A 13190-nucleotide genomic window follows, 5' to 3' on the forward strand; every position below is an offset into this window, starting at 1 on the left:
ATGGACTGGCCATTCAAAACCACAGATATAGACATGCAGTGCATAGAAAACTAAACTCAGATTATAATATCTCATAAATGTAATAATGAGGGCAAGAACCGGCTTAAAGAAAGTAGAGTCTGAGAGCTCTACTCCATTTACACCAGCACACAGGAAAACTATTTAAAAAATGGTATGTGGTCATTTCCTTTATTAACACCACTAAAATAGGTAAACTTGCCACGGAGTGCAGCACTGCAGTCGTGTTCCTACAGACAGAAACACAGCAGCTCAGTGTTTTACTGAGTACTGTATAGATTAGAGATGTCTCAGAGTGATTATGATGATCTGATCTGCTTTGAGGAGCTGAACAGAGCAGACCAAGACGAGAAGGTGGTGGTTGTGTATGAATGTGTAGATAGTGTTAGAGGCCGTGACCCCAACTCAGAGACGGACGACACCAACACAAAGAGAATCCTACAGACAGGTAGGATAACTTTAAGATCAACTTTAGGCTAGTTTTGTAACGTCAGTGTTCTTGGTCAGTGCCAAAACCTAATTTAATTAAAAAGCTGTCATGCATTTAAGCTCATTTCTGAATGACCAGATCCATTTTTAATGACTAAATGTCTCTTAGACCTTATTTACACTTGGTCAGTATCTGGATTGTATCCTTGTAAGATTAAATGCCACATGCATTCACACTTGCTAGTCAAATGCATCTCCGGTTAGTCAGACTGAAATCTGATTGCTGTGTGAGATGCAATATGCAAATCTGCTCGTTACACGGCAACCAATTACCAACTGTTTACTAGTTCAGTCTGTGCTATGCTAAAGCTGTAAGTTGTCTGTAGTTTGCTTTGCACACTAGTGTCTGTCCATGTTACTATTAAGCATTTTGTTTTGTCTGGTCCACAACTGTGTGTTTCCTCCATGATTATTTTCCTCACAGACACAGATCATGTGCCCAATGACGTACTGCATGGGGAGGAGTTTGGGCTGTACTGGGACAGGTTTTGGTTGTTATATGTGTCTTGGAGAGACTAATGTGTTTACACTGCTATAGTGATGATCAAATGCATCTCAGTCCAGCTCCTGAACACTTTACAGTACCTTCATTGAAATCAAAATGTTTATCGAAATCAGCCTCAGACGACAGCAAGAGGATGAGTGGGAGATGCAGGTGTCTCCAGTGTTGTCAAAATAGTCAAGAGAGCCTAGTCAGAGTTTATCTGTACTTAAAACCTGATTACTGGTCATGACCAAAGCATCTCTTTATCTGTTCTCCATAGAGAGCAACACTGCAGGAAGCAGAAACCACAGACTGGCTGCAGTGCATCTGGGGCTGCTGTGTGTTCTCCTGCTGACTGCCATCACACTGCCATGGTTCATGTTCACTGCAGAGAGAGACAACTTACAGACCAGTTACACCAACATGACTACAGACAGAGACCAGTTACAGACCAGTTACACCAACCTGATAAAAGAGAGAGACCAGTTACAAACCAGTAACACCAACCTGGCTAAAGAGAGAGACCAGTTACAGAAAGAGAGAGAGGGATTGGAGAGGAAGTTTTCTGAACTGGGTAAGTGATTAAGTGGTTAATGTGATTCTTTAAGTGAGACGTGTTCCTGGATCAGGATCTCTTTGCTGTTCCTGAAACTACATTCTTTTGAACCCATCTGATGTCATCAGTGTGAGTCTGTCTGGTGTTTAGAGACTCTATTTAACTGGTTTACTCTTTATTTTCTCTGTAACTGAATATATTCTGCGAGAATGGCCTGGGTTCGATTCCCGGCCGGGTGACCAGGGTCATTTCTGTGTGGAGTTTGCCTGTTCTCCCTTTGTCTGCGTGGGTTTCTTCCGGGTACTCCGGTTTCCTCCCACAGTCCTAAAACATGCAGTTAAGCTAAATGGACACGCTAAATTGCCCCTAGGTGTGTGTGTGAGTGTGAATGTCTGTCTGCCCTGCGATGGACTGGCGACCTGTCCAGGGTGTATCCTGCCTTCCGCCCAATGACAGCTGGGATAGGCTCCAGCACCCCACCGCGACCCAGAAGGATAAGCAGTTTAGATGATTTATGCATGTATGAATATATTCTACTCTTACTAGAGTAGGCTAAGCAAGTCAGGACAGATAGCTAAGATGCTAACAGGCTAATACAATAATAATAATAAAAGATAATTTATTACTTTAATCTGCAACATAAAAAAAACACATTTATCACTCACTTTTGTTCTTGATAAAATCACTGAATAATAATCAAGTGGCATTAAAATAAAAATGTTTTTTATTTTGTGAGTACTAAGAATAAACCTCACTCCAGGTCTAAGATCTTCTTTATGATCGACTGGTTTAATGACGTGTCAGTTTGAATTCAATACCAACCAGGTCACTGAATGAAAGAAGGTAGGAGAAGATCTGATGACTTTACATCTTCACTTTTCAAATCTTCTCCACACTCCTGCCATGTTCACACATTGCCCCCACAACAGTCACAGGTATAACACCCTCTTCATACTCTTAAACAGATAATAATAAACAGATGATAGTTAATAAACAGATGATAGTTCTGTGTCAAAATCTGCATATCACTCAAAGAAGGCGGCTACTTTAGTAATGTTTCTGGATTAAGATTACTATTGCCTACCTGTTAGCAAGCTAACCCATTAGCCTAACATTATGCTAGCTAAATAGCATTAGAAAAGGCTAGTAAGTGTTCTTGTACAAAAGTGTGATCAGCTGATGGTTTAATAAGTCTATTCAGTTGTGTGTCATTGAACTACTCGTGTGTCTTCTTGGCTAAGAAGTTGTTCATTGACAAAAACAGACAATCCTACACGGCCTCTAACAGCCTCACAGGGAATATCAGAGAGTTTATAAGGGAACAATTTCATATTAGTTTGTAAGAGAGCAGATTTTTTGAGTTTACTGTTGGTTCTTCAATTTCTTTTTGTGTGACTCACTGAATATGATTAATTATTAGTACTAAGGTTGTAATTTACATGTTAGATTAGTTGATGGTTATGTGAAGTCACTGTGATCACCAGTAGTATCTGAGATCTTGTTACCAGGGCCTTTTGAATTCTATATATTGTGTTCATTGACCTCATAAAAACACTAATGATACCAACATCTGATACCAGCTGATACCATGCGACACAAGCTGAGTGTAGCTGCTGCGCTAATGAACAAATGACTCAAGGACAGCAAGTTGCTCATACAGAAGTCAGTTCATTGTTCTGCTGTGCTGGTTGTAAAGTTTACACTGGCAGTGTGGGGGGTGGGAGCAGTGGTTGGTTCAGGGGTGGTGAGGCTGGCCTATAGTCCCTCGGGCCTCTGAGCACGAGCTGATAAAGCATATGGGATGATCTGCACCTGCTTCCTACAGAATACTAGTGATTTATTACAGCTTCCTACTGAATACTAGTGATTTATTACAGCTTCCTACTAATTACTTAAAATATGACATTACACTGAATTTACTTCCATCATATTACAACCAAATCAGTTTTATCTTGATGAAAACACTGATTCCAAACTTTTGATCACTGATTCTTAACTTTTCTAGTTTTGTATTTCAACATTATTGGTCATTACAGATGTTTCTTTGTTTATACAGCCTTGTTCTTCTGTATGACTGAAGAAACAAAAACACGTTTTATTTTAGAGCAGATGACTTGTGGGCAGAGTTTCGGCTGCATTGCCTTGGTGATGCTTCCTCTTGTGCTTCCTCTGGTGTTCACGCTGGTGTGTCCAGTGTGACGTCTTCTTGTGAATGTCAAAAGGTCTACTTACTTTACCAAATATGAGTCATCACACTCAGTCAGCAGTGCTGGGAGTGTTATTTGAAAAAATGTGTTAATATCAGGCCATATATGAAGAACACCCACATGACCCAAATCATGTGACCACCACTTAATGATTCCCACAGCACTGGCTACTCAGGAAATGTTCGCTCGATCAGAGTTTAGATGTCGCCATAACCACAGACCAAAAGAAAAGTATGCAGTTGAAGGTGCTGTCACACATACATCCACCCCTAACTCTCCGGTGGACTCCATTTCCCAGAGCTCTGATTATTGAGTTGTTTCACCTACTTTTGTATATCATGTAATTAGCATTTAAGCCTGGGCTTTAGGTTAGCTCAGTGTGAGGTATTGCTTCTATTTCAGAGCTACTGAGCGGCCTTTCTTGTGTTTTGGTTGTTTGATTCTGATCCTGACTTTTCTTCTGAATTTTCGACTTTGCCTTTTGCCTGCCCCTTTTTTGTTTTTGTGGATTTTGTCTGGCTGGTCTGATTTGTGTTATGTTTTTGTACGTGTATATTTGTTCTACTTGTATATCTTTTCACAAGGCCACTGTAGAACATGGCCACTTGTTAGGATGACATCAGCAAGTACTAGCAGGGGTTACGCAATCACTCGAGTCTCTAGCTCAACAGCAGTCAGAGCAGCAGGCTCACCTGGTACAGCTCGTGGCTCACGTTAAGGGTCTTGCTACCCAACTTCAAAATTTGAGTGCTACTGACCAAGTGGAAAGCCCTGCCAGCCCTCCTACTCCTGTGGAATCTTCCAGTTCACTCTTCCCTGTGAATAAACCAGATAAATTTGATTAAAACCCAGACCAATACCATGGATTTTTGCTCCACTGTTGTCTTTTTTAATAATTCCTCTGCAAGTTCTGACCAGACAAAGATTTCCTTTTTGGTTTCACACCTGTCTCATTAGAATGAGCAACTGCAAGCTGGCCTCAGGTTCTTTTCAGGTTTTTGAAGGAATTCTAAACTGCATTTGATCACCATTATGAGGGCAAGATAAGTGGTGAACTGATGATGAAACTATGCCGTAATTGCTCAGTTTAATTCTGAAATTCTAACAGAGTCAGCTTACAAGGATGACAATTTGGCTTTAGACCAACTCATCACTCTGTCAATTCATCTGGATCAACTCAATAATGACCACAGAAAATGAAGAGCCAACAGTTTCAAGTGGACAGTCTCACATTCAAGGGCACCATGTGATTCCGGTGATAACAAGGACTAAGAGGAACCTAAGCAATGTGATTCATAATGTTTGTCCAAGGAGGAGAGGTTCCATCAGCTGAGAGATGGGCTGTGCATGTACTTGTGGCAGTGCTGGTCATATTCTGAGTGACTGCAGGGTCCGTCCACAGAAACTTCTGGCGCCAACCCCTGGAAAGCACATGGACAATACTCCCCATGCTAATGTGTTGAGTGTTCCCACAAATGGGTTGGTTTTTAAGTCTTTCCTTATGCCTGTCATGGTGTACTGTCATCCAGTTTCTGCTGTAGTTTCAGCCCTGACTGACTCCAGTGCAGAGGGAAACTTCATCCATGCACGACTCGTAGAGGACCTGCAGATTCCAGGGGAAGCTCTAAAGTCCCCTTTAAGAATAGGAGCATTAGACAGGGGACCTGCTGGAGCTGGAAAAAAACAAGCCAGTGCAATTGAAAATGAGTGCTTTCCACATTTGTTCAAAATTCAATATTATTTTGATATTCGACATTAGATATTACATATTAGTGTATTACACTACCCATGTTAGTTTTCAGGTCCATTTCAATAGAAAGTTCTAATGCTGAGGCCCTCGTTGACATCCCTCCTGAGTATGCAGACCTCAGAGAAGTTTTCCATAAAGGGATTGCCACAACTACCTCCTCATCCCCTATGACTGTGTTATAGATCTTACTGACAACCCAGTCCTTCCTAAATCCAGAATTTACCCTCTAACTCTGGAGGAGGAACGTGCCATGGACACGTACATTCTGGAGGCTTTAGATCAGGGTTTCATTAGACCTTCTTCTTCTCCTGCAGCTTCTGGTTTCTTCTTTGTTAAAAAAAAGATGGAGGTTTGCACCCTTGCATAGATTACAGAGGACCAGATTACAAAGAAATACCCTTATCCACTTTCCCTCATCCCCGTAACTCTTGAACAGTTACAGGGAGCCAAGTACTTCACCAAATAAGACCCAAAAAGCGCATACAACCTAGTACGAATAAAAGAGGGAGATGAATGGAAGACAGCTTTTGTGACCACTAGGGAGCATTTTTATGATACCTTATCAGCTCCAGGTCAGTCATTATGGATGATCATAAAGCTGATGCATCTGTAAACTTGCCCAGGCATCTCTCAGTCAAGAAACTACAAAGGTTCCTAGGGTTTGCTGATTTCCATAGACACTTCAGTAGTATTGCTGTGCCCCTTAAAGAGGCATTTACGACAGCTCTCATTCTGATCCCACAGAACCATTTGTAGTTGAAGTAGGTACTTCAGAGACTGGTACTGGGGCTGTTCTTTCTCAACATTCTGGCAACCCCCTAAGTTGCAAGCCTATAGCATTTTACTCTCATAAGCTCACACCTACAGAAAGAAACTACGGGAAAGGAGACAGAGAATTGTCAGCAGTCAAACTGGCCTTAGAAGAATGGAGACATTAGCTAGAGGATGCTGATCATCCCTACATAGTACTGACTGACCGCAAGAACTTAGAATACCTACGTAATGTTAAACGTCTTAACTCTCGTCAAGCCTGGTGGTCTCTGTTTTTCTCTATATTCTGTTTTAGCATCACATATCGGAAATAGATGATGAGATCGAGAGGGTCCTAGAAAATATCACGATCACCAGTCAGTGCCTTACTGTAAAGATTTATGTACCAGATTGGTTCTGCAACAGTCTAATTACTTGGGTCCATTCATCCCTCACAACGAGCCATCCAGGGAAAACTCGCACTCAACAATCACTCTCTAATCCATACTGGTGGGAATCCATGAATAAAGACGTCCATGAGTTCGTTGCTTTTTGTTCCACCTGCTCTCAATCTAAAACTCCTAACACACGACCAGCTGGAAAACTAGTTCCTTTACCCATCAGACCTTGGTCACACAAAGCCATAGACTTTGTTATTAATCTGACTCACATGGTTTGACAACTATTCTCACAGAAGTGGACAGATTTTCACGAAGCGTCAGGTTTATCCTATTTGCTTCTCTCCCCGCAGCATTGAGACACTGAGTGACTGAGACATTAGTGAATCAGGTATTTAGGTATTTCGGAATCCCTGAGAACATTCTCTCAGATAAGGGCCCACAGTTCACCTCACAAGTCTGGTTGGCCTTTTTTGAACACATAGGGGTATCAGTCAGTTTGATGTCAGGGTATCACCCTCAATCTAACAGACAATGTGAACGTGTTTACCAAGAGCTGGGAAGGTTTTTGAGATTGTTTTGCCACAACAACCCTAGGGACTGGTCATGCTTTTTCATGTGGGCTGAAATCGCCCAAAGTTCATTGATTAATATGGTTTCAGTGTGTATTAGACTACCAACCTTCTGTTGCACCATGGAATGTCATGACCTCTGATGTTCCAGCAGTAGATAATTGGGTGCAGTAGAGTGAGATGGTCTGGGAAGAGAACCACTGGAGTACAGAAGCAGCTTTACAATGCAACAAAGAACAAGTAGATTGTCACTGCAGAGAGACTCCTGCCTATTGGCCTGGGCACCGCATTTGGTTCTCCAGATTTGCTCAGAAACATAAGAAACCCCAACCTAAGTATATAGGCCCATTTAAGGTATGTAAAAGGATTAAAGAAGCCACTTATTAACTAGACTTACTCCTCAAAGCTGTTATTCCAGGGACCCTGTCTGTCCAGTGCCACGGCAGCTCTGGGAATGCTGCCTCTGGTTGTGCGCTTGCACAGGAGCAGCTCTAACTTTCTAGTGGACCCCATTTCCCAGAATCTTGTGGGTGAACACATGACTGTGACCTCACACCAATCTGCATATCAGATATGTGCCTCGCCTGATTACTGAGTTGTTTCATCTGCTTTTGTATGTCATGTGATTAGTTTAGTTAGCATTTAAGCCTGGGTTGTAGGTTAGCTCAGTGCAAGGTATTGCTTCTGATTCAGAGCTACTGAGTGGTCTTTCTTGTGTTTTGGTGGTCTGATTTTGGTCCTGACTTATCTTCTGTTTTTTCCACTTCTGCACGCGTCTGACATGTTCCATCACGTTACAGTTGCTTTCTATTAGAAACACTGTCTCCGGGGAGGTCATGTAATTCAGTTGTGCACATACAGTTAGAGTAATCTTCATAGAAAAACAGTGACCAGTAGAATAGAATGCTCTTGACAAGACCAGACTGAGATCCTCTGGTACCCCTGGGTATTAGATTTATGATGCCCCATCTCTGTTTAATCTGCAAATCTGCATCTCACTGTTACACACATCACTAATTCATAGATAGCTTTCTGGAGAGTCATCCTGTTCATGCTTCACAGCTCCTCAGCTCCTCAGCTAAGGCCTTGTCAAAAACCTCTGAGCAGTCACCCAAGTTACCAGTATGGTAGAACTGGCCATGGCTCTGAAATAGTAGCACATTCCCAATGCCAAGCATTGGCTAGAGAGGTACAAGAAAAGGAATGGAGCTCCCTCCAATACTTTTAGATGAGTTTGAGTGATCCAGAACCAATCATCCAACATCAGTACCTGACCTCACTAATGTTACTGCTCTTGTGGCTGAATGCAGTTAAATCCTCACAGCAATGTTTCACTATCTAGTGCAAAAAAGAGAGAACAAACTAACTATTTATACACTTGATTTCAGAAGGAACACTGGATGACTAGGTGTTCACACATTTTTGGACACACAGTGTAAGTCCCTGTGCAACTCCTGTGTCTGCTACTGAGACTATAGTGTGTCGTATCATGAATGCTGAAGTAGACAGGGACATAGTTAGTGGGGGAGCCGGAGGACTGCATCAGCCTGAGATTTCAGGATTGTCTAACTAAAGAGCTAGCTGATCCGCGTTAGCCGAGCTAGCTGATCCGCGTTAGCCGAGCTAGCTGACCCGCGTTAGCCGAGCTAGCTGACCCACGTTAGCCGAGCTAGCTGATCTGAGCAGAACAGGTACCGTCTTTACGGGTTTCTTCTTTCTTTTATAAGCTTCTGTTTATTAAATTTAGAACCTGCTGCATATATTTTATTACAAGTGCCTGTGAGCTACTTTAGGTAACAGGTGTCACCCACAGACTACAGTTTACCCTTTTATACAGACTAGTTTAGTTGCTGTTTTGGAGATCAACGGTCATTTATGGCTGTGATACAAGAAATCTAGTCTAATAACCGGCCTGATCTGATCCCTCCCCACGTCCCCGTTCTCTCTCTTCCTGACTCGCTGTTTCTTTCTTTCTTTCTTTTTCGTTTCTTAACTGTGAGAGGCTGTTTAACAGTCTAATTAAGTAATAATCTCTCTCTCTCTCTCTCTCTCTCTCTCTCTCTCTCTCTCTCTCTTTTCTCTCTCTCTCTGCCTTGGTGTTTTTCTTTAACTGTGAGAGGCTGTGTAGCTTTTTAACTGTGAAATGTTGTAATGTCTGATTCTGTATGAAGTGAACAGCATGATTACTAGTAAAATATATTACAGTAAAAATCTAAGCTGGGTAAATTGCTGATGATGCTGCTGATTTTAATGGTGATATCTGAACAGATATCAAAGAAAATATACAGTCAGAAGGCTGTGAATGTGTTTACTGTCTGTAGGTTCACACGTATTAACTACGTTAGCTAGAGTCCAAGGAGCTGATGGGCAGCAGGACTCTCACTAAAATTACATTAATTAATTAATACATTAATTAAGCAATCTACTTGTAATTTCAACTCAACCAAACTCTGCACAGTCTTTCAGGGATTCTAAAATACTTTATTGGAAACAGATAAACTAGGAAGTTTTATCATCTGACCATGAAACACATGCAGTTTAATGTAAACCTTGTTCCTTACACAGTTCACAGAAAGGTGTGTAAATATTCAGTAGCAGAGTGGACTGTGATCATTCTCAGCTCTCAGAACTTTATTTCCAATGAAGTCAGCTCAGAAATATGCTCAGGTTGTGACAGTGGAAATACAAAAAAGTAACAGTACTTAAGTAATTTTTCAACAAACTACTCATTTACTCTTACTTGAGTAATTTTACTTACTAATACTTTTGCTTGTACTTGAGTAAATTATCACTACAGTAACAGTACATGTACCTGACTGGTAAAGTTGTGTAATGCTAAAAAAGAAAAAAAAAAACACCTGAAGGTTAATTGGCAGCAGGTCAGTAACATCACTGGATAGAAAAAGATCATCTCAGAGAAGCTGAGTCTTTCAGAAGTAAAGATGAGGAGGGGTTCACCATTCTGTGAAAGACTGCATGATCAAATAGTGCAACAATTCAAGAATAACGTTTCTCAACATTAAATAGCAACAAACTTTTGCTTTTCATCATCTATGGTACATAATAACATTAAAAGATTCTGAGAATCTGGAGAAATCTTTATATGCATGTGGCAAGGCCAAAAACCAGTATTTGCTGGCCCTGATTTTTGGGCCCTCAGGTGGCATTGCATTAAAAACAGGCATGATTCTGTAGTGGAAATCACTGCATGAGCTCAGAAACATTTCTGAAAACTACTGTCTATGAAAACAGTTTGTCGCTGCATCCACAAATGCAAGTTAAAACTCATAGAAATCATATATAAACAGTATCCAGAAATGCTGCCACCTTCTCTGGGCCCGAGCTCATTTAAAATGGACTGAGGGGAAGTGGGAAAGTGTCCTGTGGTCCGATGAATCAACATTTGCAATTCTTTTTGGAAATCATGGACACTGTGTCCTCAGGACTAAAGACCATTCAGCTTGTTATCAGTGCACAGTTCAAAAGCCAGTATTCCTGATGGTATAGGGGTGCATTAGTGCACATGGCATGGGTGACATGCACATCTGTGAAGGCACCATTAATGCTAAACAATATATACATGTTTTGGCAACAGACGACGTCTTTTTCAGGGAAGGCCTTGATTATTTCAGCAAGACGATGTCAAACCACATTCTGCATGTATTACAACAGCATTGTTTGGCATTAAAAGAGTCCGGGTGCTAAACTGATCTGCCTGCAGTCCAGACCTGTCACTATTGAAAACACTATAAAGTGAAAAGTACAATACATGAGCCCCTGAACTGTTGAGCAGCTGAAAGCCTATTTCAAACAAGAATGAAAAGCATTTCACTTTCAAAACTACAGCAGTGTCTCCTCAGTTCCCAAACGCTTAAAGTGTTGTTGAAAGAAGAGGTGATGAAACACAGTGGTAAACATGCTCCCATCCCGACTTTTTTGGAACGTGTTGTTGTCATCAAATTGATGACATATTTTTCAAAAAACAATAACTTTTCTCAGTTTCAATATTTGATATGTTGTCTTTGTAGCATTTTCCTTTAAAATATGGTTTACTTGATTTGCATATCATTCCATTCTATTTTTATTTACATTCTGCACAGTGTCCCAACTTTTCTGGAAATGGGTTTGTATTATAATAATAAGTATATTATTTTATACTATAATTTTAATAGTAGTAGTAGTAGTAGTAGTAATAATAATAATAATATAATAATAATAATATGGGCACATTCTCATATTATTCTGTCTGAACAGAGAGACTCATTAAACAACTAGAATGGATCTACTTCAACTCCAGTATTTACTACATCTCTACTGAGAGGAAGAGCTGGAATGAGAGCAGACAGTTCTGCAGAGAGAGAGGAGCTGACCTGCTGATCATAAACAGCAGAGAAGAACAGGTGAGAGAATCACTTTTATACATAAAGTTTATAATGACTTCCTGTTCAGCTGGTATATTAGGTGATCTTAATAATAATAATATAAAAAAAGAAAAATATATATTGTAAGCCTTAATCTCATTAAAGCTTTTATTCAATATTTGTCTTGCATTTTATTTACCCCGTTCACTTAAATCTGCTTATGTCCACTTATAACGTTTATGTAGGTTTATATACCAGATACTCTATAATTCATTTTACATACAGCCTGTCTTTATCCCTTAAAATTAATTCAAGCTGTTAGTACTGATAAGACTGATATATGTAAATGATCTCTGTTCTGATTGGCTGTCCTGTATTGTGCCTAATTCAAAAAGCAGTTCAGGCTGAAACACTCCTTATAACTTCAGTGTGAGTGGGCGGGCCTAAACTGCTGTAGGAGCATATATGAAAATGCATTATGAATTTCCATATATGAACTGGAGATTGAATGTTACATTTTTAAACTTTACCGGTGTTGACGAACTACTAAACTGCATGCAGTGTAGAGAGACTTTTGAACGAACCAAATCAAACCAGCTTTAAGATGATCAGTGGTGACCTTGTGTCTGAATATAATCTCTCTTCTCTCACTGGAATGAGAATTAGAGTCACTGTAACACAAGCAGTCAACAGTCACCCCAGACATCTGTGTCAAGAGCTGTGAAAGACTCTGGTTGACTTCCTTGTTCATTACTAGGCAGTTAAATGTGAGGTTAGTGAACATGTGTATGTGGTGATGTGTTATAATGGTCATCTCACTTCAACAGGAATTTACTGCAATGTTGATAAGAGGTCAGTGGACTTGGATTGGTCTGACTTACAGAGACACAGAGAGAGTCTGGAGATGGGTGGATGGCTCAGCACTGACCACTGAGTAAGAGATCACTGAACTGAGCTCTTGTGATGGTGCAGCTACTGACTCTCACTCCTCTGATAAACACAGATACTCTGATTCTCTTTCAGGTTCTGGGGACGTGGAGAACCTGATGGATATGGACTTTGTGTCATAACTGGCTATGAATCTGATCCTATACAGAGCTGGAATCAATATCTCTGTGTGGGACGGCATGTTTGGATCTGTGAGAAGAAAGTGTGTAGTTAAATTGTGAGTGAACAGCAGCAGGTTTTGTTTTTAGACTTGCTCCTGTTTAAATTAGTATTGATCTGGGTTCCAATGATATATTTTCATTTTCTGATGGTTGGAGCATTCAGACTGCATGAAAAGATCCCTTTTTAGATCCTCAAGAACCTGACTCCTATCCTGGGTTCATTCTATCATTTGTGTTTTTTTATCTTTATCTAACAAAGTTTAAAAAAAAATGATCTTGGGCTACAAATGATCTTAACATCATAAAAACAGTACATATTTCATTGGTTAAAACATTGTAACTAGATTTAAGAAATATTCATGTAGTCTTAATTTGTTTGTGTGTGGGCTTCAGCAGACGATGCTGGACAGTACCAGTGCTCATGGGAGAGCTATGGATAAATTAACTAGCAGCAAAGTAACAAAAGCAACAGCCTAATGGAAAGTTGCATTTCAAG

General features: G+C 40.4%; 1 protein-coding gene across 1 annotated transcript; it reads left to right on the forward strand.

Annotated features, from left to right (window-relative positions):
* Positions 1–303: 303 nt before the first annotated feature.
* LOC118816519 (CD209 antigen-like protein E) lies at positions 304–12747 on the forward strand. Its single transcript, XM_036582935.1, has 5 exons — positions 304–466; positions 1272–1565; positions 11479–11624; positions 12413–12519; positions 12609–12747. Exons 1-5 carry the CDS (start codon positions 304–306, stop codon positions 12745–12747), a joined length of 849 nt encoding a protein of 282 aa, XP_036438828.1.
* Positions 12748–13190: the final 443 nt, after the last annotated feature.

This window comes from Colossoma macropomum, unplaced genomic scaffold (assembly GCF_904425465.1).
Source record: "Colossoma macropomum unplaced genomic scaffold, Colossoma_macropomum, whole genome shotgun sequence".
Taxonomy (NCBI): domain Eukaryota; kingdom Metazoa; phylum Chordata; class Actinopteri; order Characiformes; family Serrasalmidae; genus Colossoma; species Colossoma macropomum.